At 43.8% G+C, this 27,394-nt stretch overlaps 1 protein-coding gene across 3 annotated transcripts in view; it reads right to left on the minus strand.

Moving 5' to 3' along the window:
- LOC121533760 (lysine-specific demethylase 4B) overlaps positions 1-27,394 on the minus strand; it is a 91,682-nt gene that overhangs the window by 31,065 nt on the left and 33,223 nt on the right. Inside the window, exons 6-12 of one of the 3 annotated variants that reach the window (XM_045205315.1) lie at positions 24,006-24,055; positions 14,767-14,870; positions 11,871-12,008; positions 5,630-5,826; positions 2,213-2,494; positions 1,639-1,778; positions 796-933 (exon numbers count right to left, since the gene is read on the minus strand). In XM_045205315.1, the coding sequence (XP_045061250.1) occupies positions 796-933; positions 1,639-1,778; positions 2,213-2,494; positions 5,630-5,826; positions 11,871-12,008; positions 14,767-14,870; positions 24,006-24,055 (1,049 nt within the window). Of the gene's footprint in view, positions 1-795; positions 934-1,624; positions 1,830-2,212; positions 2,495-5,629; positions 5,827-11,870; positions 12,009-14,766; positions 14,871-24,005; positions 24,056-27,394 lie in introns of those variants that run through there. The other 2 variants (XM_041839977.2, XM_041839976.2) reach the window with 2 other exon arrangements.

Raw genomic sequence — 27,394 nt, forward strand, 5'->3', positions numbered from 1 at the left:
CCTCTCTCTCTCTGCCCCCTCTCTCTCTCTCTGCCCCTCTCTCTCTCTCTGCCCCTCTCTCTCTCTCTGCCCCTCTCTCTTTCTCTGCCCCTCTCTCTCTCTCTGCCCCTCTCTCTGCCCCTCTCTCTGTCCCTCTCTCCCTCTCTCTCTGCCTCTCTCTCTCCCACTCGCTGTCTGTTTCCAGGCAGCTCAAAGTCACTTTGAAAGCAGTTAATTGGTAGTCATGATCCTGGGATCAATATGTGTCAGTCAGGAAAGAAAGAATAAGGAAGAAGGGAAAGACAGGAGTCTTACACTTCAGCTACACACGTCGCGTTGTGTCACCATCAGCATGGTATCAATGTGACGTTCTACCTCCTCCAGAAACCAACCAAAATCAACTTTATTCCTCATTATTTCAATGCACAAGATAGAATGAACGTGCGTGTCAGCCAGCGATAATTGAACCTCTGTGATTCTCGAGCTTGGACGCGACGCAACACGGGCAGTATAGCAGCTTTGATTGATTTCAAAGGAAGCGTTCCCTCAATTGCTGATGGCCGATGGCTGTAGTGTAGCAGGGCCGAAACAGTACAGAATCCATTATCCCGAAGACCCTGACTGACCATCTTTATTTCTTTTAAATCATGATAATAGCCTGGTCCCAGATCCATTCGTGCAGTCTTGCCAAATATAACAACCATAGGAGTTGGCTGTATACAGCACAAACAGACCTGGGACCAGGCTATCATGACAAAGCCACAGTATTAAACTGAGTATAAAGACTGTGCTACGATGTGGTCACTCAGAACCCACCTTCGTCACTAGATGGCTCCTGCTTGACGATGGAGAGTGGGGATCGCATGGGTGGTTTGCTGAGGGGGTGCCGGCGACTCTTTTTTACCTCCATCCTCATCTTCAGTTGCTTGGAGTAGGACGACGACTGAGGGGGGCAAAGGTCATACAACAAAGGTCACCAACAGGTTAATGGGCAAGGTCCTGGGTTTGAATAAAATTCACTTGAATCAACACCCTGATATCCACACTGAGCCTGTTGGATTTGGGCTTCAGTGTCAGCTAGTTTTAACTCATGCCTTTTCATAAGCCACTGGTTTAGCCCAGAGGCTACGCTGTGCAGATAGATATGTATTGGATGAAATCAAACACAATACTCTATCAAGCCTAATGGAAAGGTGTGACCATTCTAATACAACAGATTTCTATCTGCAATGTTCTAAACGTTCCACCCTACTGATTGGACCCCAAGTGTGCAGACTTTCAGACTGATTGATCAATTAATGTGATAATTGGCCAGAAGATTGGCCGAATTATAAGTCGCTCTGTATAAAAGTGTCTACTAAATTATTTAAATATAAATGTAATGTAAAATGTTCAAAAGGAAGCATCAAAACACAGCATGATAATCTTTGCGATTCAAAGCTTGATGCCAGTGTTATGGTTGTTCCATGCTCCAGGCGTGAAGTTTCCCCTAGGTACAGATCTAGGATCAGCTTCCCATCCACCAATCCTAACCTTAACTAGTGGGGCAAATGCAAGATCAGGGTATAGGTGCAACTTCACCCTACAGCGTTCCACCAGTGCTTACCTGCTGCATGCCGTTCACATCAAGCTTGCCCTCTGCTGGTAGGTCTGTGTCATTGCTGCCTTTGGGTTGCTTTGGGGGCTGCGGGATATTAAACGTGGCAAACTTCTCAAAAGCTGCTTGGAAGGAGTTCATGGGGTCGGACGGCAGGGCGGGTTGTTTCTTCTTCTTCTTTTCTTCTTCTTCTTCTTCTTCTCTCCATTCACTGTCAAGTGCCGCAGGTCTACCTGGGGGTCTTGTAGGCCTACTGGGCAAGATAAATAAAAGAAAGGGATTAATACCGTGGCAAACGTGGAACCTCAATCCAATGTGCCATTGCTTCTTCCAATTCAAAAGGTGAAAAAAGGTGTTATCTAATCTCTGTACAACGTATTGGTTCTGATAGGCATTTCTTCTGATACTTATTTGATCTGGTACCGTGTGATTTGGAACTGAAATGTCAGTTTTTCTCCCTGAATTAACCAAATTGAAATGGAATTGACCCCAATGCTGCAGCCAACCTGTGCCTTGTGACACCTCCCCCACCCTCCTCCTCACCCTCACCTCCTGGCTCCGGGGTGAACTTCCCCTCATCAAGGATCAGCTTCCCCTCCCCCAATCCTAACCTTAACCATTAGCGATGAAAAAAACGGATCCAAGTTCAGAGACCTCAGCCTACTTCGCCCTACACCCTCACCTCCTGCAGCCTGGGCGGCGACGGCGTCCTGCCTCTCCTGGTCCTCTCTATCCATGGCCTCCAGGGTCTGCAGGGCCTCGCGGGCCATCCTCTCCTCCCTCTCCTGCCGCCGCTGGGCCTCGCGCTCCTCCACCTGCCTCTGGTAGTCAGCGGCGTCCAGCTCAATGCCCTCCTCCGCCAGCACCTTGACCTCCTCCAGCTTCAGCCGCCGCAGCTGCTCCTTCTTCTGTAAAGCTCTGGGGACGGAGGGAGGGGGAGATTGGGACGTGAGTGACTGAGGCTTGTTCATTTGAAAGAGAGACAGAGAGAGAGAGAGAGAGAGAGAGAGAGAGAGAGAGAGAGAGAGAGAGAGAGAGAGAGAGAGAGAGAGAGAGAGAGAGAGAGAGAGAGAGAGAGAGAGAGAGAGAGAGAGAGAGAGAGAGAGAGAGAGAGAGAGAGAGAGAGAGAGAGAGAGAGAGAGAGAGAGAGAGAGAGAGAGAGAGAGAGAGAGAGAGAGAGAGAGAGAGAGAGAGAGAGAGAGAGAGAGAGAGAGAGAGAGAGAGAGAGAGAGAGAGAGAGAAAGAAAGAGTTGCAGGACTACAGAGTGAGAGACCAGACAGTCTAAAGGTTGCTGCCTTGCTGCACACATCTCCACATGTCTGACTGACAAAGCATGACCTCACAATTGTAGTGTGTGAGAATTTGATCGACAGCGAGGTTTGCCCCCGGCGATGTAATGTCACAGTGTGATTGGCACTATGCGACCTGACCGTTGTTCTGGCACCTGAGTGAGACCGCAACTAGGGCTGTGGCGGTCATGACATTTTGTCAGCCGGTTATTGTCATGCAAAAGATTGCCGTTCTCACAGTAATTGACCGTTAATTAATTTCAACACGTTTAGCATCTGCGCCTTTGGAACAGCTACATTTAAAAAAGTATAAATCCATTTAATATACACCATCACAATAAATCCATGATTTATTTTAGGCAGTTCTAAAGAAACATTATGATATGAAGAAAATGTATTTCAGAAGAATATAATATTAGTTGGCCTACTGTATGTTAATCTGGCTATGCTCCATGCCATTTATTTATTTTATTTCACCTTTATTTAACCAGGTAAGCCAGTTGAGAACAAGTTCTCATTTACAACTGCGACCTGGCCAAGATAAAGCAAAGCAGTGCGATAAAAACAACAAACACAGAGTTACATATGGAATAAACAAAACGTACAGTCAATAACACAATAGAAAATCTATATACAGTGTGTGCAAATGTAGTAAATTATGGAGGTAAGGCAATAAATAGGCCATAGTGCAAAATAATTACAATTTAGTATTACATTGCAGCCATAGGCTGCAGGCTTGTTCATTTAGCAGACAAGATATGCTTATAAGTCCCATGCCATTATTTTATATTAGGCTATATGATTTTATAGTAATTATAAGATTATAATTGAATAAAATAGTAAGGATATTTTTCCAATTCCGGAGCTAGAGTGCACATATGAAGTGGCTATGTTGAGCGTAAAAGTGATAATTTGAAACAGGTCCTATATGCTAGATTTAGAGTTATTAGGCAACTTTAGTTGTGAATGATACAAACCTTAGAATGCCTTAGAAATCAAAAGATATATGGGCTGCATGATGCGACTATAGGCTATTGATGATTTACATTTACATTTTACATTTTAGTCATTTAGCAGACGCTCTTATCCAGAGCGACTTACAGAAGCAATTAGGGTTAAGTGCCTTGCTCAAGGGCACATCGACAGATTTTTCACCTAGTCGGCTCGGGGATTAGAACCAGCGACCTTTCGGTTACTGGCACAACGCTCTTACCCACTAAGCTACCTGCCGCCAGGATTTGAGAAGATTGCAAAAAAAGCTTGCGCTCTGTTCCTTGCCTCAGGCTGCACATGCTGTTCTCTCCAGCTCTCATCAAGTGTTCATTATTTCACCCATCAGACTATTCTCACTTTAATCTGGTCTTTACTAATATGTACAATTTGTTTAGATTTAGAATGTCCCTTTATCAAATGGGCAGGAACAGGGGCAAGAGGAAAAATACATATCGTCCATAGGCACTCCAATAGGAATGAAGGCCACTTTCCCGCTGGTTCATCCCACGTCGGGTAGGCATTCCGGTTATTTCGCCATGCAACAGGTGATATTCCGCCCAAACTCTGTATGCCATTGGCTCTGCAACCCTGTTCCTGCAGCTACCCAGTGCTTAATTTGGGAAACCAAGTGAAATCTGTTTGGGAACATCGATAGTAACATGTTTTCACAACAAAACATCTTTCATTAAACTGTTGACAGCCCCTCACTCTGTGCGCTGGAGAAAGGAATGAAGGAGAGGGGAGGAGATGGAAACGCACGGTGGTGAAATACCCTGTAGCTAAAGGTAATGTCAGTCTATTAATTATGAAAATATCAAAAAAATACCCAATTACTACGCTATTCAAAATCAAATACAAATTCACTATAATGTAGGTTAACTCTGAATTTGTTTAATTTAGGCTAGACCAAGTATGTACCAAAGATATCTTAAATCAGAGTTTTTTTAAAAGTTTTTCTGCCTTCTGTAATATGCTGGTAGGCTATGTACTGTATAACGGCACAATCATGATTTTAATTCAGGGTTGTTTAATTTTTTTTCGGGCTCATATATAGGCCTATGCGTATGCATAAGCTCTAATCTGCATATGGGTGTTTTGAATTAATCACCACCTTAGAAAGCGCTGTCCATTTCGCTGTGTTAGGCTTCGAAAACAACATCTACAAGGACCTTGTTTTCCACTCAGTTTCAACCTGTGAGGTGAGGTGAGTTTTAAAAGCATGATACTTGTTGATGATAAGTGTTTGATGTGATTTTCAATTGCATTTGCATTTGCATTGATGTCAGAGTGGTTAGAGGGGCAATAGAGCCCCGAGTGCCAGGCCATTAGCAACCTGACGGTCGTTAGCGAGTTGGGTACTACCACCGCATGTCCAGAGTGCTTAAGAGGAGATTACCGTGACTCAACGGTCACAAGGAATTTTACTGCGGTCATGACTCATGACTGCCAGTGTAGCGGTAATACAGCCACCGCAACAGCCCTAACCGCAACCAGAAACATGGCTGACACGGTTCACAAAAACTGACATACTGTAGCTCAGAGTGCAGTCTTACTAGGGTCAGGAGTTTTTCCTAGCCCTTGTCATTCCATATCTTAGTATGATTGTACAGTATGTGGTATGCATGTAGCTATACATGTATCAAGCAGTGTGGGGAGGACGTATGCAATTATGCTCTTGTACGTCGTATTGTACCTGAGGGGGGTCGATGAAATTCAATTGTATAGTAATTCTACTGTAATTGTGCTGTCTGTCCGTCTGTCTCCCCTCACCTCCGGAGCAGTTTCTCCCGGTAGGTGACCCGGTTGGCCCTCCAGTACTCCAGCTCTGGGCTGTTGAGGGTGGTGGGTCGCTGGTGGTCCAGCACTGTGCCGTCCTTGCCCTGCTTCCACTGCTCATAGCGCTCGGGCTGCAGGCAGCGCACAAACACGTCCATGGAGATCTTCACCATGTCCTTACGACACGTACACTGGGGGAATGGGAAAAACGTTATTGTCCACACAATGTGGAAACACTGAGGGATTGAGAGGAGAGAGAGGGGGCGAGTAGATACAGCAATGAAAAAGAGGGGAGGTTCACACAAAGTAGACAAACTCCAATATCTAGCCTATATCAAGTTTTGTATGATTTCCTTTGTTGCAGCAGCAAGAATCTTACACACAGACATTTCGGTCAAAGCCTTCTTTAGTGTGTATCACTGTGTATATACTAAACACAGCAGCAATTGGTTCTGTGGGGTTACACTTTGACCTTGAATTCTATGTTCGTTAGAGATTTCAATTACCTGAAATCAAAAAGAGAGTATACTGTATATCAAAGAATGCCGCAAAGTCGACATTGACTACTACTAGCCGATGAAACAGAACTCTCAATAGGTTCCTATTCAGGATCCTAACAGTCACTGGCCAATGGGGTTGAACAGATTTCAGCTTTACAGACTTACAGGTTGAAGCTAACTAGGGTCATAGGCTCAAATCCTCAAGGATTTCTATCCAGTTAACCTTAAATGGGAGATTTCACAGGGGACAGGAAACATGAATAAATAGACTTTCAAACAAGTGCTTTCAAACAAGAGGAAATCTGAACTAGTGGCATCAAGTCTAACTGAACAGGACTATCCAGCCAGTAAATTAAATTCATAGCATTCATTTGAGTTCCCTCTATGAAAAATAGTATAAACGCACTATATAAAGATATCTCAAAATGACACTAAATGGATGACAACGGCATATTTTTACTAGCAATGGAAGGGAATAGGAGTTTTAGAGAGGGAGAAAGAAAGATAAATGGTGAGGGGGAATGGATGGATGGAGAGAGAAGAGAGGAGGAGGAGAGAGGGGAAATGGAAGGAGAGCAAGAGAGAAGAGGGAAAGAGAAGAGGAATGAAAATAAAACTAATTTTCTTTCTGTGCCCTGGTAGGTGTATTATATTTCTGCTTTATTTCCTGAGCTGCGCTGAGAGGCCTTATGTTCAATTACTGGGAACATTCTTCAGGCCTGCCGCACCTCAGACAGAGACAGGCAGAACAAGTGGAAGGAAGGAAGGGGAAGAGAGAGAGAGAGAGAGAGAGAGAGAGAGAGAGAGAGAGAGAGAGAGAGAGAGAGAGAGAGAGAGAGAGAGAGAGAGAGAGGGGTGTACTGGATGGAGAGGAGGGGGGTGGTTGTGGTGGTGGGGTGGGGGTTAGTAATAACCACAACAACAAGAGCTAGCCCCCCCACTGCAAACCAATATCCACCACACTACATCTCATCTAGGCAGCACTTGAGGGACGGAAGGAAGGAAGAGGGGGGGAAACCGACGGATGAAGGAAAAAGGCGTCTGGTTACAATGGTCTGATTGGGGACTTTCATAAAAACGTCACCTGGAACAGAGGAATAGGTGCGAGACGCCACAACACAAATGAAAAGGAGATAAATGTGTCTCTTTGCACTGGGGGGGGGGGGGACCAGAGGAAGTAGGAACCAAAAGAAAGTAAAGCTCATTTCTGTTCCATAAAACTATTAAGGGAAATTTATAGATTTGCCATTTCTGAGAGGGGTGGGTTGGAGGGGGGAGTACATGCTATGCATAGATGACTTCATTATCGGATGAAAATGCATTTGGAAATGTACAAAATGTCTCCAAAACAACGAGTGACCCCAAGGCCTTCTAACCAATGAGCCCTATAGCCTACTTCACTTTATATCTTAATGAAGTTAAATGATTGTAGGAGAAGTCCTGAGGCAATGCCGCCCCCTATTAGAATAATATCTGACGTTAGGGGAGCGCTTAAAATACCGGCACGCAACCTCTCTGGCTCCATCTGTCATCCTTTACTAAATAGGTCTAGACTTTTACTGTCTCCGGTCCCATTGGCGGCAGCGACTGATAGAGCTCCTCTTTAAAAATCCCAATATTTGTGATTCCACAACCTGCTCGAGAAAAATAGGCTCACTAGATGGTCCCATGTGGCTCAGTTGGTAAAGCATAAGAAAATGTATGAACATTTGATTGTAAGTCGCTTTGGATAAAAATGTCTGCTAAATCAGGGGTTCCCACATTTTTCACTCGGGGCCCCCCTTCCAGCATTGGGGAACATCCCGCTCACCGTGCGCACGCGCCACGTCTATTTCTATGGGTAAAGGCACTGTTCATGACACAAACTGTTCACACCCCTCCTGTTGGTGGAGAGAATTTTGCAGGTTTAAAGCAAATTTTCTTGCATTTCTATACATTTTGCCATGTCTAATGTGTATTCATGTGATATTTGAGTGACACAAAAATTACAACAATATCTATGGGCTAAAAAACCTAAATATTTTTTGCTGACATGGGCTAGTTGATCTGGACATGTCTGACAAGTTATAAATAGCTCTCTAAAGTATGAAATGACTAACATGACAAGAGGAACTGATGATTCACCAACCAATTACGAAATTGCACCTTGTGCATTCTACTATTACAACTTTCAAAAGTAAGTTTAAAGCCGGACTGATCTCCTTTAAAAAAGGCCCCCGGCGGGCCTCCCGAGTGGCGCAGTGGTCTAAGGCACTGCATCGCATTGCTAGAGGCGTCACTACAGACCCAGGTTCGATCCCGGGCTGTATCACAACCGGCCGTGATCGGGAGTCCCATAGGGCGGTGCACAATTGGCCCAGCGTCGTCCGGGTTAGGGGAGGGTTTGGCTGGGGGGGGGGGGCTTTACTTGGCTCGTCGCGCTCTAGCGACTCCTTGTGGCGGGCCGGGCGCTGTTTCCTCCGACACATTGGTGCGGCTGGCTTCCGGGTTAAGCGGGCGGGTGTTAAGAAGCGTGGTTTGGCGGGTCATGTTTTGGAGGACGCATGACTCGACCTTCGACTCCCGAGCCCGTTGGGGGTCTATTATTATAACAATAATAATAGACCCCCAGCGGCCCCCCTGCCGACCCTTTGCGGGCGCGCCCCAGAGTTTGGGAACCACTGTGCTAAATGGCATGTATTAATATGTTACTAGACACGAAACAAGCTGCGTTTTGTAACAGTGCAAGATTAACATTCTCTCTTACACTGCACATGAAAGTATTAAAGCTAGACAAACAACAGTAACATCTTAGTGAACTTTGACCACAGTGTTATGGAACAGATAAAGTGTGTCCATCTAAAGTGGAAATGTACAAGGCTTGAAATAGTGACAGTGTGAAGTTTGTGTTTGTTAGTGAGCGTTTTTATTTGCTGTGTGCAGGTGTGTGCACAGTGTGTGAGATTAAATCATATGTGGTATGTTCCATAAGTGTGTGTGTGTGTGTGTGTGTTTGCCTGGTTTGCCCTCCAGCCTGGGTTGCAGAGACCCCGCTAATGAGCTCTTCCATTAAAACCAGGCAAACTCAAATAATGACTTGCTCGCTCCACATCTCACTGCTTTCTCTCCTCGTTTAATGACAACAGCTGCACACAGTGAGGAAGAGGAGAGAGAAAAACAAAGATGGAAAATCAAGTTTACAACCGTTAATGAGTCTGTAGTGTAGTGTACTGTCTGTCCTCTTGTCTGCAGCCATAGGACAGTACATTCAAGTTTACCACAGCTAGGCTAGACTGTTTCTGGCATTTGGATGTGCGCAGACATCCAGAGGAAAAACAACAGCAGCAGCAATAGAAAAACTGCATTCATTTGAAATGAATTAGAAGTTACTGAGATAAACCGAGCAGGTAGAGGAACGACTGAGGTTTTCTGGGGAAAGCTCATTAACAAATGCTAACATTTTCATGCATATTGCATAAGGAAGCAGTCATTTGTGTTCACAACTGCCATCAGAAAAAAGAATGCAAGCTTATTGGGCACATCTTAGTGGGTGATATCAGATTCAGTGATGCACAGACAGGCACAATGTTGATGCCTGCTGTCATGCTCTCATTTCCGGTAAGGGCCACCACACATTAACATGGCAGTCTGTTGTCAGTTCGGCTCGGTATTACCACATAATAAGAAGTGAAATGACAATACACTTTGTTTATACCCTACTCTAGGCCTAGAGCGTGTGCAAGAACACCCACCCACCCACAATAATAATGCTATAGCCTTCAGCATCTTCAGCACTCCCTATCAAAGCACATCAGCTCTAACCCAAACAAACAAGCATATGTACACACACATATATCCCTATTCAGAGAGTGAGTCATCTGCAATTCTCTTTGAAAGATGAAAGGAATGGAAATGAATCTTCTATTCATACAGTGTGATGAATGTCCACTCACAACACCCAATTTTTGGGCCCATAGGGAACTGTGCACTGTCATGTAGTTTCTCGCCTAAAGTGTATTTAGCGTTCCCTATCAGCACAAGACGTGAAAATACGTATTTTCAATGTCTTGTGCTCTCTGGGTTTACACTGACACTGCCCTGGAGGCTACAATGAGATAAGGGTAACACAGTATCATTGCTCTGTGAACAAACATAGCCCACCTAAGAGACTGCAAGAGGACTACTAAAAGCAAGAAGACCATGGCTGTAACTAGTAGGTGTTGGTAGACAGGACAGATGGCTGTATCGCATTAGTGGATACTCACACTGCTCTCAGGGCAGGTCTGCCGGTTTTGACTAGAAGAAGTGGCTTTTCGTTACAGGTTAGGAGAATTAATGTGGCAAGTTAGGAGAATTAGGTTAAGGTTAGGAAAAGGGTTAGAAAATGCAAAAATTGCCCTCGACATGACTCAAAAATATCTAGCTACAACCAGGCCTACCCTGAGAACAATCTTTGTTTCCACTAATGCGATTCTGCGGACAGATGGGTCAGCTATTAGAGCCTCTTAGCTTTAGTAGACAGGAAACCTGCAACAAGCCACACAGCCCAAAGTGACAGATCCGGCTCGAAGGACCATCTTTCCCTGTCGCGTCAAGAGGAAGAGAACAGGGCTTGGCAGAGAGGACGGAGAGGAACGAAAGATGGGAAAAGGAGTGGAGAGACGAATCCTAGAGAGAGAGAAAGAGAGCGAGAGAGAGAGCGTGCGTGTGCGAGAGTGAAAGAGACAGAGAGAGACATCAGCATGTGGCTTTCCTGGTGCCCAAGCTGTTCTTTCATTCACATTGCTCTGGCACTTTCTGGAGCAGCCTGTCAACTCACTGACACAAAATGGAGGGCAAAGCGCAAAGCTGACTAATTCATCTCTATCAAATTCAGACAGAACTGTGAGGGAGGGCTCCCTGGCCAGTGGACTGTGATCAGTGCTGAGAGGGGTCAGGGTTGGCTGGGTTAAGTACGTCAGAGAGACTGTGTGGGAAGGAGAGGGGCTTCTAGTGGCCCTCTGGTTCTCAAAAACAGTTGGCCACACAGAGAGAGAAGAGCTAACAAATCTGCAGCACACTGAACTGGCAACCTCATAAATCTGACATGCAGCCAAGCAGAGACAAAGAGGGAGTGTGTGTCGCATCGCGTGTGTGTGTGTGTGTTTATGCGCGTGCGTGCGTCCCTTACAGGTAAAGCCCCGATCAAATCCCAAAGTGCAAGAATAATACAAAAAATATCAACAGCAAAAAAAGACATATTTTTCCCTCTGCGAGAGGAGGAAGACATTCAAAGAAAAAGGAGATCACAGAGGAGAGGGGAGAAGAAACAGGCGAGGTGAGACAGCTTGCAGATGATACTGTGACTCGGGTCCCCTTGCCACACGATAACGCACTACACGCAGAAACACGCGCCGGTTACGTCTTGCTCAAGGCGTAAAACAGTTTGTGTGAGCACTGGGCTGTGGAACTGGTATTCAAAGCATGCAATTGCATGATTGTGTATGAAGAGACAGGTAGCATGTGTAGTAGAGTACAACACATGGATTCAATCTTCACCAGTGGTCCGCACTGCAAATACTGCTAAAGCTAGCTTTAGTCAAGGTGACAGCTAACCTCAGGGCTAAGGGACGATGGCATCATGCTAAATTCTAATCTATTTGCAAATGCTCCCACTACACCTGTCCATATGCAACTTAAAATGGCAGTCCGTTATAGTGGTGTGTGTTTGTGGGGGACTCTGGGGTGACCATCTGGTTTAGTGTGCATTGACCCACCTGTGTTGCCATCTTGCCGTAGTCGATCCAGCGCAGGGTGGCAAAGTTGGTGGACTCGGCGCAGTTGAAGCCGTGGTTGAAACCGGCGTGGTAGCCATAGGGAAAGGTGATCATAAACTCGCCTTCTTCCTGAGTGATCTGGAGAGGGGAAGGGTTAAATGTTTAATGGTCCTCTGCGATTTTATATCAATCAATCAACAGGATGCAGTCGTATAATCTAGTGTTACTTCGACATTAATCCAAATCTGAACATTCTGTTTCACGTTTGGATGATTGACCCAGAATACTGTAAATATTTGCATAAAAAGTTAAGTCAACACAAAAACACAACATTAACTGACTGAGCCTTAATGGTCAAGTATGCAAACTCATAAAACTTCATATCGATATCGCATAAGAAAACAGTGTTATTAACCCAGGTTTTGATGGGCGGAGATTAGGAACAATCTGCTAAAATAATTAAGGAAATTAAACTCCATTCGGATGGATGGACTTGGCAAAAACAGGGTCTTTGCAAGCCCTGCAACCCAGCCATGGGGAACATAAACACAGGGGCTCGTTCTTAATATCCACAATCATTAAGCACTGATGGGAAGGTGGATTTGCTTTTTCAACCCACCCTTCTCTTCCTCTCTTCCTCCCTCCATCACTTGAGCTGCCTAGCGGCTACGGCTCCTAGAGAACCATTTGCGGCTGCACAAGAGCAATTAGACTGAAGCCAGCGAGCGTGGCGCAGGGAATTAGCCAGCCCGCGCAAATGAAAATGTGCATTTGGTTGCGCTTCGTTCTGAGGCGGGGCCATCATTTACTGAGAGCCGGAGAGGCTGAAGAAGACACAGCTCACCGGTCATCTCTTCGAAATGAAGCCTGACAAATGATTTGGAGGTTTTTATTTCGACACTACTGGTTTTCTATGTTTACTGCTATTAATTCAGGGTCATTGGCAATCCCTGCCAGAGATATATTACTTTTTGCACTCAAAATGAGTTTTCTACAGCTGAACTTCAAATATGCTAGAAGTTTTGGACCCTTGCTCGTAAGCGCCTCTTCATTCATTCATCTCATCTCTCCTCTCTAAGAGGAACGCGTATTATTTTAGCTTTAACCATTGACTAGTTAGGACTAGCACTCATGATAGAGGAGAGAGGCACATGAAGTCAGACTAAAGGAAGTGTAGAGATGGGAGACAGGCAGGCTGCGCGATGGAAGAGAGAGAGTGGGAGGTAAAACAGAGTAGTCCCAATATCAAAGGCTGTTTTTGCTCCTCTTGTAGCTGCAGCAAAGCACAAAGCCGGAGTTATTTTTACACTCAAATCAAGGGAGACGCTCTCGGTGTGTGTCAGGTAACACGGTCCCTGTGATAACGACACCCCGAAGGAAAACGGCAAAAAGGAAAGAGAAAAAAAGGAAGAAAAAAAATACAACTTGGGGAAAAAGCTGAACTCTGCAGACAGTGGAGAACTGTGTTACACATTTTCTATTTTTTTATTTATTTAATTTTTTCGCACCATGAGAGTTTCTATCTCCTACATTTATTATCCATAGAAAACATTTACATAGTGATTCATTTATTGCGGAATGTGAAAAGATGGACATTTAAATGTAACCAAGACTCATGGCTCAATCCCCATCATAATTTAGTGTGAAGTGAAGCTATGGTCTTTGTATAAAGACGTCATCAATCTCATTTTCAACCTATCAATACTGTGTGTGTGCGTGTGTGTGTGTGTGTGTGTACTGCATAGGCCTATTTGTGTGAGTAACAGAGTTAAAAACATACCGTAAGCTCATTCCACAGCTATCTTGAAATGTCGCAGATTGAGCCATCCAATTGGTACCTTTTGGGTGGCTCAACCCGTTGGAATGTTGTTAAGGAGGGCGGTAACGTGTATTACAAAGCAAAGGATCACTGGTTCGAGCCCAGTGTGGGGCAGTCGGACAGTGGAAGAAGCTAAGCTGTTAGCAGCACACTGACCCCCGTTACATGAGCACGTGTGTGCAGGCCTACATGTTAGCGTCTTCACTTCTACGTCCTCCGTCCATTCATTCACTGCTCTTCTGCAATTTCCCTGTCATTCGTCCCATAGGTTGACTGGAGACCACCCACACACCGACACCAACTTCAGCATGCCTCCTGACCCAGCCATCCTCATCTAATGTGCCATTAACCTCCACTTTACTCAGCGATGGCAGGCTTTCATACACCCCATACATTTTTATCTGCGGTCAGTGCTAGAGTCAGCTAGTCATAGGGGTGTGTCCCAAATGGCACCCTATTTCCAAAATAGTGCACTACTTTTGACCTGAGCCCTATGGGCCCTGGTCAAAAGTAAGGCACTAAATAGGCAGCCATTTGGGACACAGCCATATGCTGAACAAGGCTACCATGTCCTCTTTCAGGTTGAAGAATTGCAATTGTGGTTCAGCAGCGGGTTCCATTCAGAGGGGTTATTACTAAAACTGCCTTCAGTGGTTGAGTGTCTCCTTTCTGAGAGCTGTTAACAGGTTAAAGTGGTTATGTGATGAAATGAGTTATATTGCATTACCGGAATATACGTCAAATATAGATGGTCAAATTGAGAGGGGTTATTGGTTAAATGTCATACATGATTGTATGACATCAATCAAATGGATGTGGTCACATGATGTAACAATTAACCCTGACGGAACATTCTGTTGCTTTCAAACTTTAGAGCCCAGGGGCTGTATGTATCAAGAGTCGCAGAGTAGAGTGTTGATCTAGGATCAGGTCCCCCCATGTCCATTCATTATAATCTTAAAGGCAACTGATCCTAAATCAACACTCCTGTTCTGACATACTTTATGAATTCGGGCACAGGCCTTTTCCAGCCCCCAGTTTCAACCCCCAACCCCTCAACTGTGTCATGCTACCTACCCTGTCGAAGGGGATGCTGTACTTCTTCAGTATGGATGGGGAGATGAGGGTCATCTTGTGGCGGAGGAAGGCGTCACAGCCCTGGGAACTGCCTGGGAAGAAACCTGCCGGTAAAAAAATAAAACGTTACATTACTAAATTGCGGGAAACCTGTTACCGAGATTTACCGGGATCTACCGCCCAAAACAACTCCCTTTTCCCAGGATAAACAACTGCAAGAAACAGGTAAATTATAATAAATTATGTATATGAACAGCATGGTGTGAAATGGAACTGTTCAATTATACGCAATGTCTAAATCTGGCTTCTCTACGGCCTCTGCATGATGAATCATCAATGCTCAGGGTGGGGACAGACAGCACATCTCAGTATGGAGCACAGTTCACAATGCATGTAGACCTATCATCTCATCATGGTAAATGTTTTTCTTGTGACAGGTAGGCCTGCATTGGCTGCAGCATAGTCTATGCTTCAGTAATATAAAGACCGAATGCGCATCTAATTTACCCATCTCCATGTCTTATGCAGTAAAGATTTTTATTTTATTAATTGCAGCTGCAGAGTTTTTAAAACAGCCTATCACTCGAATATTGTTGCTTTAAATCAGTGCAAGCGTGAGCACTCTCTCGCAGACTAACTCCATTCCAATTGCATCCAAAATAGATAATCCTGTTTTAGATTGATAAAGTGCATTCGGAAAGTATTTACACCCCTTCCCTTCATCCACATTTTGTTACATTACAGCCTTATTTTAAAATGGATTTTTTTTTTTTATCCCTCATCAATCTACACATTTTGTTACATTACAGCCTTATTTTAAAAAGGATTAAAAATGACAAAGCGAAAACAGTAAAAACAAAAAAAATGAAATACCTTATTTACATACACTACCAGTCAAAAGTTTGGACACACCTACTCATTCAAGGGTTTTTCTTAATTTTTACTATTTTCTATATTGTACAATAGTAGTGAAGACATCAAAACTATGAAATAACACATATGGAATCATGTGTAAAACAAATCAAAATATATTTATATAACCAGCTTCATGAGGTTGTCACCTGGAATGCATTTCAATTAACAGGTGTGCCTTCTTAAAAAGATAATTTGTGGAATTTCTTTCCTTCTTAATGCGTTTGAGTATTAGTTGTGTTGTGACAACGTAGGGGTGGTATACAGAGGATAGCCCTATTTGGTAAAACACGAAGTCAATATTATGGAAAGAACAGCTCAAATAAGCAAAAATAAATTACAGTCCATCATTACTTTAAAACATGAAGGTCAGTCAATATGGAACATTTCAAGAACATTGAACGTTTCTTCAAGTGCAGTTGCAAAAACCATCAAGCGCTATGATGAAACTGGCTCTCATGAGGACCGCCACAGGAAAGGAAGACCCAGAGTTTACTCTGCTGCAGAGGATACGTTTATTAGAGTTACCAGCCTCAGAAATTGCAGCCCAAATAAATGCTTCACAGAGTTGAAGTAACAGACACATCTCAACATCAACTGTTCAGAGGAGACTGTGTGAACCAGGCCTTCATTGTCGAAGTGCTGCAAAGAAACCACTACTAACGGACACCAATAAGAAGAAGAGACTTGCTTGGGCCAAGAAACACAAGCAATGGACATTAGACTGGTGGAAATGTGTCCTTTGGTCTGGAGTCCAAATTGGAGATATTTGGTTCCAACAGCTGTGTCTTTGTGAGACGCAGTGTGGGTGAACGGATGATCTCCGCATGTGTAGTTCCCACCTTGAAGCATGGAGGAGGAGGTGCTATGGTGCTTTGCTGGTGACCAGCATGGCTACCCCAGCAACCTGCAGCGATACACCATCCCATCTGGTTTGGGCTTAGTGGGACTATAATTAGTTTTTCAACAGGACAATAACCCAACACACCTCTAGGCTGTGTAAGGGCTATTTGACCAAGAAGGAGAGTGATGGAGTGCTGCATCAGATGACCTGGCCTCCACAATCACCCGACCTCAACCCAATTGAGATGGTTTGGGATGAGTTGGAACGCAGAGTGAAGGAAAAGCAGCCAACACAAGTGCTCAGCATATGTGGGAAATCCTTCAAGACTGTTGGAAAAGCATTCCAGGTGAAGCTGGTTGAGAGAATGCCAAGAGTGTGCAAAGCTGTCATCAAGGTAAAGGGTGGCTACTTTGAAGAATCTCAAATATATTTTGATTTGTTTAACACTTTTTTGGTTACTACATGATTCTATATGTTTTATTTCATAGTTTTGATGTCTTCACTATTATTCTAAAAATAAAATAAAAACCCTTGAATGAGTAGGTGTCTCCAAACTTTTGACTGGTACTGTAAGTATTGAGACCCTTTGCTATGCGACTTGAAATTGAGCTCAGGTGCATCCTGTTTCCATTGATCATCCTTGAGATGTTTCTACAACTTGATTGGAGTCCACCTGTGGTAAATGTAATTGATTGGACATGATTTGGAAAGGCATTCACTTTTCTGCAGCATTGAAGGTCCCCAAGAACATAGTGGCCTCCATCATTCTTAAATGGAAGAAGTTTGGAATCACCAAGACTCTTCCTAGAACTGGCCGCCCGGCCAAACTGAGCAATCGGGGGAGAAGGGCCTTGGTCAGGGAGGTGACGAAGAACCCAATGGTCACTCTGACAGAGCTCCAGAGTTCCTCTGTGGAGATGGGAGAACCTTCCAGAAGGACAACCATCTCTGCAGCACTCCACCAAACAGGTCTTTACGGTAGAATGGCCAGACGGAAGCCACCACTCAGTAAAAAGCACATGACATCCCACTTGGAGTTTGCCAAAAGGAACCTAAAGGACTCTCAGACCATGAGAAACAAGATTCTCTGGTCTGATGAAACCAAGATTCAACTCTTTGGCCTGAATGGCAAACGTCACGTCTGGAGGAAACCTGGCACCATCCCTACGGTGAAGTATGGTGGTGGCAGCATCATGCTGTGGGGGATGTTTTTCAGCGGCAGGGACTGGGAGACTAGTCAGGATCGAGGGAAAGATGAACGGAGCAAAGTACAGCGAGATCCTTGATGAAAACCTGCTCCAGAGCGCTCAGGACCTCAGACAGGGGCGAAGGTTCACCTTCCAACAGGACAACGACCCTAAGCACACAGCCAAGACAATGCAGGAGAGGCTTCTTGATAAGTCTCTGAATGTCCTTGAGTGGCCCAGCCAGAGCCCGGACTTGAACCTGATCGAACATCTCTGGAGAGACCTGTATATAGCTGTGCAGCAATGCTCCCCATCCAACTTGACAGAGCTTGAGAGGAACTGCAGAGAAGAATGGGATAAACTCCCCAAATACAGGTGTGGAAAGCTTGTAGCGTCATACCCAAGAAGACTAGAGGCTGTTTTTTTCTTCTGTTTTTTTTCTTCTTTTTAATAAATTTGCAAAAATGTCTAAAAGCCTGTTTTTGCGTTGTCATTATGGGGTATTGTGTGTAGATTGATGAGGAAAAAAACCATTTAATACATTTTAAAATAAGGCTGTAACGTAACAAAACGTGGAAAAGTCAAGGTCTGAATACTTTCCGAATGCAGTGTATGTATTGGATAACGGCACAATCATTTGGCCTTTTTTGTGCTTGGGCTCATTAAATATCTTTAAATGTAGGGCTCATAAAATGTATTTAATGTATGGCTCAGGTAGCATCAGGCTTGTATTTGCGATCAAAGCTCTAATCAAATCCAGACATAGGCATATTTATATGCTTTATATTGCTTTTATTTTATTTATTAATTACATTTTTTTAGTCATTTAGCAGACTTGAATGACACTTCCGGTTTTGGTGGGAAATACTGGGTTACCCAGGAGAAAAGTGATATATTCTCGGGATGGAACATTTGTAAAATACTGGGAAAATATTCAACCCTAATCCCATTGTCTGAATTTACCAGTTGTGGCATCCACAGTGAAATGTGTTATTCTATGTGAAATCGTGAAATGTGAACTGTTATGTGAAATTGGAACAACATAAAAAAATCAAGGTAGTGCAAGAGTGTAGTCTTCCAACATGGATTCATATAACATATGATGGACCTTATATTCTGTTTCACATAAACTTCCTGCTTATGATGACCAGATGACCCCACTCTAGTGAATAAGCCACAGAAGGTTTGTCTTGTTACAGACAGACAGTGCAGTACTTAGGCCTACATTCTCCACCCAAATGGAAGATTTACAGTGGCTTCAGAAAGTATTCATACCCCTGGACTTATTCCACATTTTGTTGTGTTACAGCATGAATTCAAAATGGATTAAATCGTTTATTTCCCCCTCACCCATCTACACACAATACCCCATAACGACAAAGTGAAAACATGTTTTTAGACATGTTGGCAAATGTATTGAAAATGAAATACAGAAATATCTCATTTATATAAGTATTCACACCCCTGAGTGAATACTTTGTAGAAGCACCTTTGGCGGCGATTACAGCTTTGAGTCATCTTGGGTATGGCTGTATCATCAGGATTTTCTCCCATTCACCCTTGCAGATTTTCTCAAGCTCTGTTAAATGAAATGGGGAGCAGCGGTGAACAGCACTATTCCAAGTGTTTCCACAAATGTTCAATGGGATTCAAGTCTGGGCTTTGGCTGGGCCACTCAAAGTCTTTCACATTCTTGTTCTGAAGCCATTCCAACATTGCTTTGGCTGTATGCTTGGGCTCACTGTCCTGTTGGAACATAAATCTTCGCCCCCCCAGTCTAAGGTCGTTTGCACTCTGAAGCAGGTTCTCATCAAGGATTTGCCTGTATTTGGCTCCATTCATTGTTCCCTCTATCCTTACCAGTCTCCCAGTCCCTGTCGCTGAAAAGCATCCCCATAGCATGATGCTGCCATGCTTCACGGTAGGGATGGTGTTAGACAGGTGATGAGCTGTGCCTGGCTTTCTCCAGATATAGCGCTTTGCATTCAGGCCAAATTTCAATTTGTCTCATCAGACCACCTTTTGCCTTATGCTCTCAGTGTCTTTCACGTGCCTTTTTGCAAACTTCAGGCGTGTTGTCATGTGACTTTTTCTCAAGAGTGGGTTCCGTCTGGCCACTCTCCCATAAAGCCCAGATTGGTGTACTTTATAGACTGTTGTCCTCATGGCAGGTTCTCCCATCTCAGCCAAGGAACTCTGTAGTTCTGTCAGAGTGATCATTGGGTTCTTGGTCACCTCCCAGACCAAGGTCCTTCTTGCCCGGTTGCTCAGTTTGGTTGGATGGCCAGCTCGAGGCAGATTTTGGGTAGTTCCATATTTTTTCAATTTCCCAATGATGGAAACCACCGTTCTTTTGGAAACTTTCAACACTCTAGAAATGGTTTTATATCCTTCACCAGATATATGCCTCATTACAATCTCAGATCTATGGACAGTTCCTTGGACTTCATGGTATAGTTTCTGCTCTGACATGCACTGTCAACTGTGGGACATTATATAGAAATGTGTGTTTCTTTCTAAATCATGTCCAAACAATTGAAATGGCCACATGTGGACTCCAATGAAGGATGATCAAAGGAAATTGGATGCACCTGAGCTCAATTTGGAGTGTCATAGCAAAGGGGTGCCAATACTTATGTAAATGAAATATTTCGGTATTTCATTTTCAATAAATGTGCAGAAATTTCTAAAAACATGTTTTCACTTTTTAATTATTAAAATCTATTTAATCAATTTTGAATTCAGGCTGTAACACAACAAAATGTGGAATAGGTCAAGGGTTATGAATACTTTCTGAACGTGGTTGGAGGTAATCAGTAAAGAGCTCGCCCCTCTGTCAGACGCAGGATGTGCAGGTCACAGTGCTCCGAGTCCGACATGGCACACATCCAGAAAGCCTTTCATTATCATTATAATTTCCTTGGTCCCACCATCCCTCCCTCCACGCCAGACCCCAGGTCAACGTCAGCAGTGTCAAATGGCGCGGTATGATATCAAATAAAGTATGTGAGAGTTTGTGTCAGATGTGTCACAATACCATTTTCTGACCGGCCTTTATTTTTTTTATTTACGAAAGCATGCAAGTGAGGTTTATTTTCTGCATCATACCATTTCATCTTTCTTTGTCTTTTCTCGATTGCTACGGCTTGTTTATGTCCCCTTTTCACCACAGACTTCAGAAGGCGAGAGGTGGTTGTTGCCTAAATGAACTCACCCCAATCTCATGTGCAAAACCCTCCCTTCTCTTCCGTCTTTCTTCCTCACTCCTCTTCAGAGGACAACAATTAATTTCACGCTCCCATAGCCTCAAAGACCAGTCTCCTCTTCAAATACAAACCAGTCCTTTCCTGTTGTATATCAATAGTTTCTTGAGGCCTTCAACTTACCAGACAAGGGAAAAATATGTTTCTCACACACACACACACACACACACACACGCACCTCTCCCGACGAGCCGTCTGTGCTGTGCCTCAAAGGAGGGATAGACCGTCTGCCCAGATAAACTTTAATGTAACTGACAGTATAATCGAGGCCCATTTCATCCTTCATTTTCATTGCATTGTTTCAGAGCCTGTTTCGTCTCAAAGAGGCCCTTTCTCTGGCGGCTGCTGTGTGAGCTGATAAAGGTGAATAATGTGCCGGCGGAGCCCGCGTATTAATCCCTATTAAAATTCAGCCAGCAATGTGGAACTCTCCCCGGGGCAATATTAACTTAAAGCTTCATTTTGTCCTTTGAGTTTGAAATTAAATCCGCCCACCTCCGGAAAAAAAAGAACCAAGCTGTGACTGAAATAACGTGATAAGAGAGGGAGATAGTGGTAGCAGGTGTGACTGGCTGAGAGTGTTATATGTGTAACGTCAGGTATGTGTGATGATGTTTGTGTGATGCTTTGTACTAGTGGTCCTGTGTAGCTGTTCATACAGCTACTCTGCATACTGACTAAAACATATTAAAATAGATAAAAGCATCTCATAAGCATGGGAATTAACTGGGAATTAAGCATATGCATGGTTATGATTGGCATTACGACTATCTGCGTAGCAGTTACATGGGATTTATGTATGGCTGCATACGACAGTAGTAAAGAGCAAACCTGTTACAACGTGAGTGATCTGAGGAGCAAAAAATGAGTAACCCTCTACTCTACAATCAAAGCATTTAAGACATCTACGACATACCTAATGAATTTTTTTGGGGGGGGGAATGCAACACAGCTTTGGTGTCACCCCCGTCCTCAAAAACGAATGGTTTTGACTGCTTGAAACTTTTGGAAAGGAAGCTTTTCCTCCCGACTGTGCCATTCTGCTCGTAAAATGATTACCAACTTTAACTTCTTAATGTAAAAGTTTGAAACTGCTATTGTGTGAACTATATCTACTGTATACACTAAATATACACTGCTCAAAAAAATTATGGGAACACTAAAATAACACATCCTAGATCTGAATGAATGAAATAATCTTATTAAATACTTTTTTCTTTACATAGTTGAATGTGCTGACAACAAAATCACACAAAAATGATCAATGGAAATCAAATGTATCAACCCATGGAGGTCTGGATTTGGAGTCACCCTCAAAATTAAAGTGGAAAACCACACTACAGGCTGATCCGAGACATGATGTCCCAGATGTGCTCAATTGGATTCAGGTCTGGGGAACGGGCGGGCCAGTCCATAGCATCAATGCCTTCCTCTTGCAGGAACTGCTGACACACTCCAGCCACATGAGGTCTAGCAATGTCTTGCATTAGGAGGAACCCAGGGCGAACCGCACCAGCATATGGTCTCACAAGGGGTCTGAGGATCTCATCTCGGTACCTAATGGCAGTCAGGCTACCTCTGGCGAGCACATGGAGGGCTGTGCATCCCCCCAAAGAAATGCCACCCCACACCATGACTGACCCACCGCCAAACCGGTCATGCTGGAGGATGTTGCAGGCAGCAGAACGTTCTCCACGGCGTCTCCAGACTCTGTCACGTCTGTCACGTGCTCAGTGTGAACCTGCTTTCATCTGTGAAGAGCACAGGGCGCCAGTGGCGAATTTGCCAATCTTGGTGTTCTCTGGCAAATGCCAAACGTCCTGCACGGTGTTGGGCTGTAAGCACAACCCCCACCTGTGGACGTCGGCCCTCATACCACCCTCATGGAGTCTGTTTCTGACCGTTTGAGCAGACACATGCACATTTGTGGCCTGCTGGAGGTCATTTTGCAGGGCTCTGGCAGGGCTCCTCCTGCTCCTCCTTGCACAAAGGCGGAGGTAGCAGTCCTGCTGCTGGGTTGTTGCCCTCCTACGGCCTCCTCCACGTCTCCTGATGTACTGGCCTGTCTCCTGGTAGCGCCTCCTCCACGTCTCCTGATGTACTGGCCTGTCTCCTGGTAGCGCCTCCATGCTCTGGACACTACGCTGACAGACACAGCAAACCTTCTTGCCACAGCTCGCATTGATGTGCCATCCTGGATGAGCTGCACTACCTGAGCCACTTGTGTGGGTTGTAGACTCCGTCTCATGCTACCACTAGAGTGAAAGCACCGCCAGCATTCAAAAGTGATCAAAACATCAGCCAGGAAGCATAGGAACTGAGTAGTGGTCTGTGGTCACCACCTGCAAAACCAGTCCTTTATTGGGGGTGTCTTGCTAATTGCCTATAATTTCCACCTGTTGTCTATTCCATTTGCACAACAGCATGTGACATTTATTGTCAATCAGTGTTGCTTCCTAAGTGGACAGTTTGATTTCACAGAAGTGTGATTGACTTGGAGTTACATTGTGTTGTTTAAGTGTTCCCTTTATTTTTTTGAGCAGTGTATGTATTAAGACGATTATGATGATGATGGTCTTTAGTTCACAGTTATTGTCCATAATGGTCTGTTACACGATTATTTGATTATTGTGCCAGCCCTACCGTCAATACTCCACGATGTCCTTACACATTCACAACACAACATGTTGTACAGTACTTGAAGCGTTATAAATGAAGAAATTAACTGGTAGGTTTTAGCGTTATTCACAGCCACAACAAAGGGCATAGGTGTCTATAGTGTGTTTTCTTTCCTGAGAAGGAGAGAGAAATGTAAAGAGAAAGGATACACTCCTCTCTGCATTGTCTGCCTTTGAAGGCCTTTTCCCATTGCATTGCGCTAGGGGATGTTTTAACAGTAGTTAATGGAGAGGCCAGACAGTTAACAGTCCACTCTTTCAATCACTACCGGGTGGTTATTTGATTAACATGAACCAAGGCTGTCTCAGTGTATATGTGTGTATATGTGTGCGTCAGGATCTGGAGTAGTCTTACCTTGCGCCAGTCTCTCCAGCCTCTTGCCGTGCTCAGGTGGGACGGCGTACCTGAATGGAAGGAAAGAGAAAGAAAGAGAAAATTAGGTGGGTGGCGGGGAGAAAAGAAGAGTGAAGACTGAGCGAAATGAAGGGAACTCCATCTCCTCCTCTTTTTACAGTCCTCCTCTGATCAAATTAAGAGAGGAAATGGACAATGTTATACCTCGTGGTCGTACACACAGACACAGATAGATAGACAGTAGTTCACCTCTACTTTACATGTCCAGATACACTTCTCTCTCCAAAGACATACAGTACCAGTCAAAAGTTTGGACACACCTACTCATTCAAGGGTTTTTCTTAATTTTTACTATTTTCTACATTGTAGAATAATAGTGAAGACATCAAAACTATGAAAGAACACATACGGAATCATGTACTAACCAAAAAAGTGTTAAACAAAACAAAATATATTTCAAATTTGAGATTCTTCAAAGTAGCCACCCTTTGCCTTGATGACAGCTTTGCACACACTTGGCATTCTCTCAACCAGTTTCACCTGGAATGCTTTACCTTCACTCTGCGTTCCAACTCATCCCAAACCATCTCAATTGGGTTGAGGTCGGGTGATTGTGGAGTCCAGGTCATCTGATGCAGCACTCCATCACTCTCCTTGTTGGTCAAATAGCCATTACACAGCCTGGTGTCATGACTCTCTCTACTTGTTGAGGATCAAAGGTGCCAGATCAGCTTGGCAAATGGCGTTAGGGTGCTAAGTATTATGATTACTGTGAGCGTAGTTTCCAAATGTGACAACGATAAGTTGAATCTCTGTCTCTCCCCTTCACTCTCTTTCTACTGACCCCTCCTTTCCCTAACCAAGCAGTCATGCTATTGTTAGTCCAGTCCACTAGGGACCTGTTTTCATTGTATTACGTTAGTAATCAATAACCTATACCGTGTGTGTGTGTGTTTATGTATTCTGTGTTATTATTCAGTTAGTTAGTAAATAAATAATTAAGCTAATTTGTGTATTGCTGACTCATCAATAAAGTTTGGGTTCTTGCAGGTTCAAGGATAATGCGACGTTCAGAATGAGACTGATGAGGTAATGATTTAATAAGTGACTTATCGATATATAACACACAAACACACACATATATATATATATATATCTAAGAGTTTCATTCGGGAGATGGTAACTCGTTAAACAACTTATTCCTTGGAGCCCAAAGTTACATGATTAAATTAATCGAGTGACAATTAAACATATTTAGTTGATTCGATAAATAACAGTCATCACATTAATGCAAGTCACGTCACGACACTGGAGATGTGTTGGGTCATTGTCCTGTTGAAAAACAAATGATAGTCCCACTAAGCTCAAACCAGATGGGATGGCGTATCGCTGCAGAATGCTGTGGTAGCCATGCTGGTTAAGTGTGCCTTGAATTCCAAATAAATCACAGACAGCGTCACCAGCAAAGTACCCCCACATCATCACACTTCCTCCTCCATGCTTCACGGTGGGAACCAAACATGGAGATCATCCGTTCACCTACTTTGCGTCTCACAAAGACACGGCAGTTGGAACCAAAAATCTTAAATTTGGACTCATCAAACCAAAGGACAGATTTTCACCGGTCTAATGTCAATTGCTCGTGTTTCTTGGCCCAAGCAGGTCTCTTCTTATTATTGGTGTCCTTTAGTAGTGGTTTCTTTGCAGCAATTTGACCATGAAGGCCTGATTCACACAGTCTCCTCTGAACAGTTGATGTTGAGATGTGTCTTTTACTTGAACTCTACTTGAAGCATTTAATTGGGCTGCAATTTCTGAGGTTGGTAACTCTAATGAACTTATCCTCTGCAGCAGAGGTAACTCTGGGTCTTCCTTTCCTGTGGCGGCCTCATGAGAGCCTGTTTCATCATAGCGCTTGATGGTTTTTGCGACTGCACTTGAAGAAACATAAAATGTTTTCCGGATTGACTGACCTTCATGTCTTAAAGTAATAATGGACTGTCATTTCTCTTTGCATATTTGAGCTGTTCTTGCCATAATATGGTTGTTTTACCAAATAGGGCTATCTTCTGTATACCACCCCTACCTTGTCACAACACAACTGATTGGCTCAAACGCATTAAGGAAAGAAATTCCACAAATTAACTTTTAAAAAGGCACACCTGTTAATTGAAATACATTCCAGGTGACTACCTCATGAAGCTGGTTGAGATAATGCCAAGAGTGTGCAAAGCTGTCATCAAGGCAAAGGGTGGCTACTTTGAAGAATCTCAAATATAAAATATATTTGGATTTGTTTAACACTTTTTTGGTTACTACATGATTCCATATGTGTTATTTCATAGTTTTGATGTCTTCACTATTATTCTACAATGTAGAAAATAGTAAAAATGAAGAAAAACCCTGGAATGAGTAGGTGTCCAAACTTTTGACAGGTACTGTAAGTCTGCTACCACCACTGAGAATACTCAGCTTATTATGTTTAGTGCTCTTGTCAAAGTCCTCATTACACACAAACACACACGTGCGCGCGCATGAACACGCGTGCGCGCACACACTTAACTCGGCTAATACTCCAAACATTAAAAGGGAATTCTTCAAAACCATCTTCGAGAAATCAAATGACTGAGGACTTTGTAGTCGTCTTTGTAGTGCTCTATCCCCCCGTTTCAAATGAAAGCATCAGAAAACAACAGAAGAAGAGAGGCAAAATCTCTTTCCGTCCGCATTAGAGAGCCGGAGCTTTCATTGCTCTTGTTATTACCATCATAATTATTATCACAATTATTTCCTCCAGTTTAGGGAAAGCAAAACTTCCGCCTCACCCTCCCTCTGGGCAAAACCCTGTATATGTGATCGGAATAGAAAGGCATCTACTGGAGTATATGGCGAGATGCAGCTGTGTTAGACTGCCACCAGGTGGGCAGAGAGGGGAATACAATACCATTAGGTGTATGTAGATGTTGAAGACGGCAAACTTGCAGAGGTTCCTCAATATTACAATGCTAATAAGTTGAGTGTGTGTGTCTCTTCATGGGAATCAAAAGAAAACCTTGCTGGCACCCCCTGGGGATTCTCACATTCTCTAACTAACACACGCCTTTGTCAGCTGTGTGTGTATTGTGCGAGTGTGTGTGCACAGATGAGCCCTTCCTCCAAACATCTAATCAGGCAATCAGCACATCTACCTCTATTACATCCTCCCTGGGCCACTGTTGTCATGGCAGCGGCACGTCTCCTTGCCAGCGCCAGACCGAAATAAACAAACAAAGACACAGAGTAAATGAAAGGTCTGTGAACTTTCCCTTTCTTTTCAGCAGTGAGGTGAGATTATGTTTTTACTGCTGCTGCTACTGTTGAGGAGAGGAGTGAGAGCTGCGTGGGGGAAT

The sequence above is a fragment of the Coregonus clupeaformis genome, chromosome 20 (genome assembly GCF_020615455.1).
Source record: "Coregonus clupeaformis isolate EN_2021a chromosome 20, ASM2061545v1, whole genome shotgun sequence".
Classification (NCBI taxonomy): domain Eukaryota; kingdom Metazoa; phylum Chordata; class Actinopteri; order Salmoniformes; family Salmonidae; genus Coregonus; species Coregonus clupeaformis.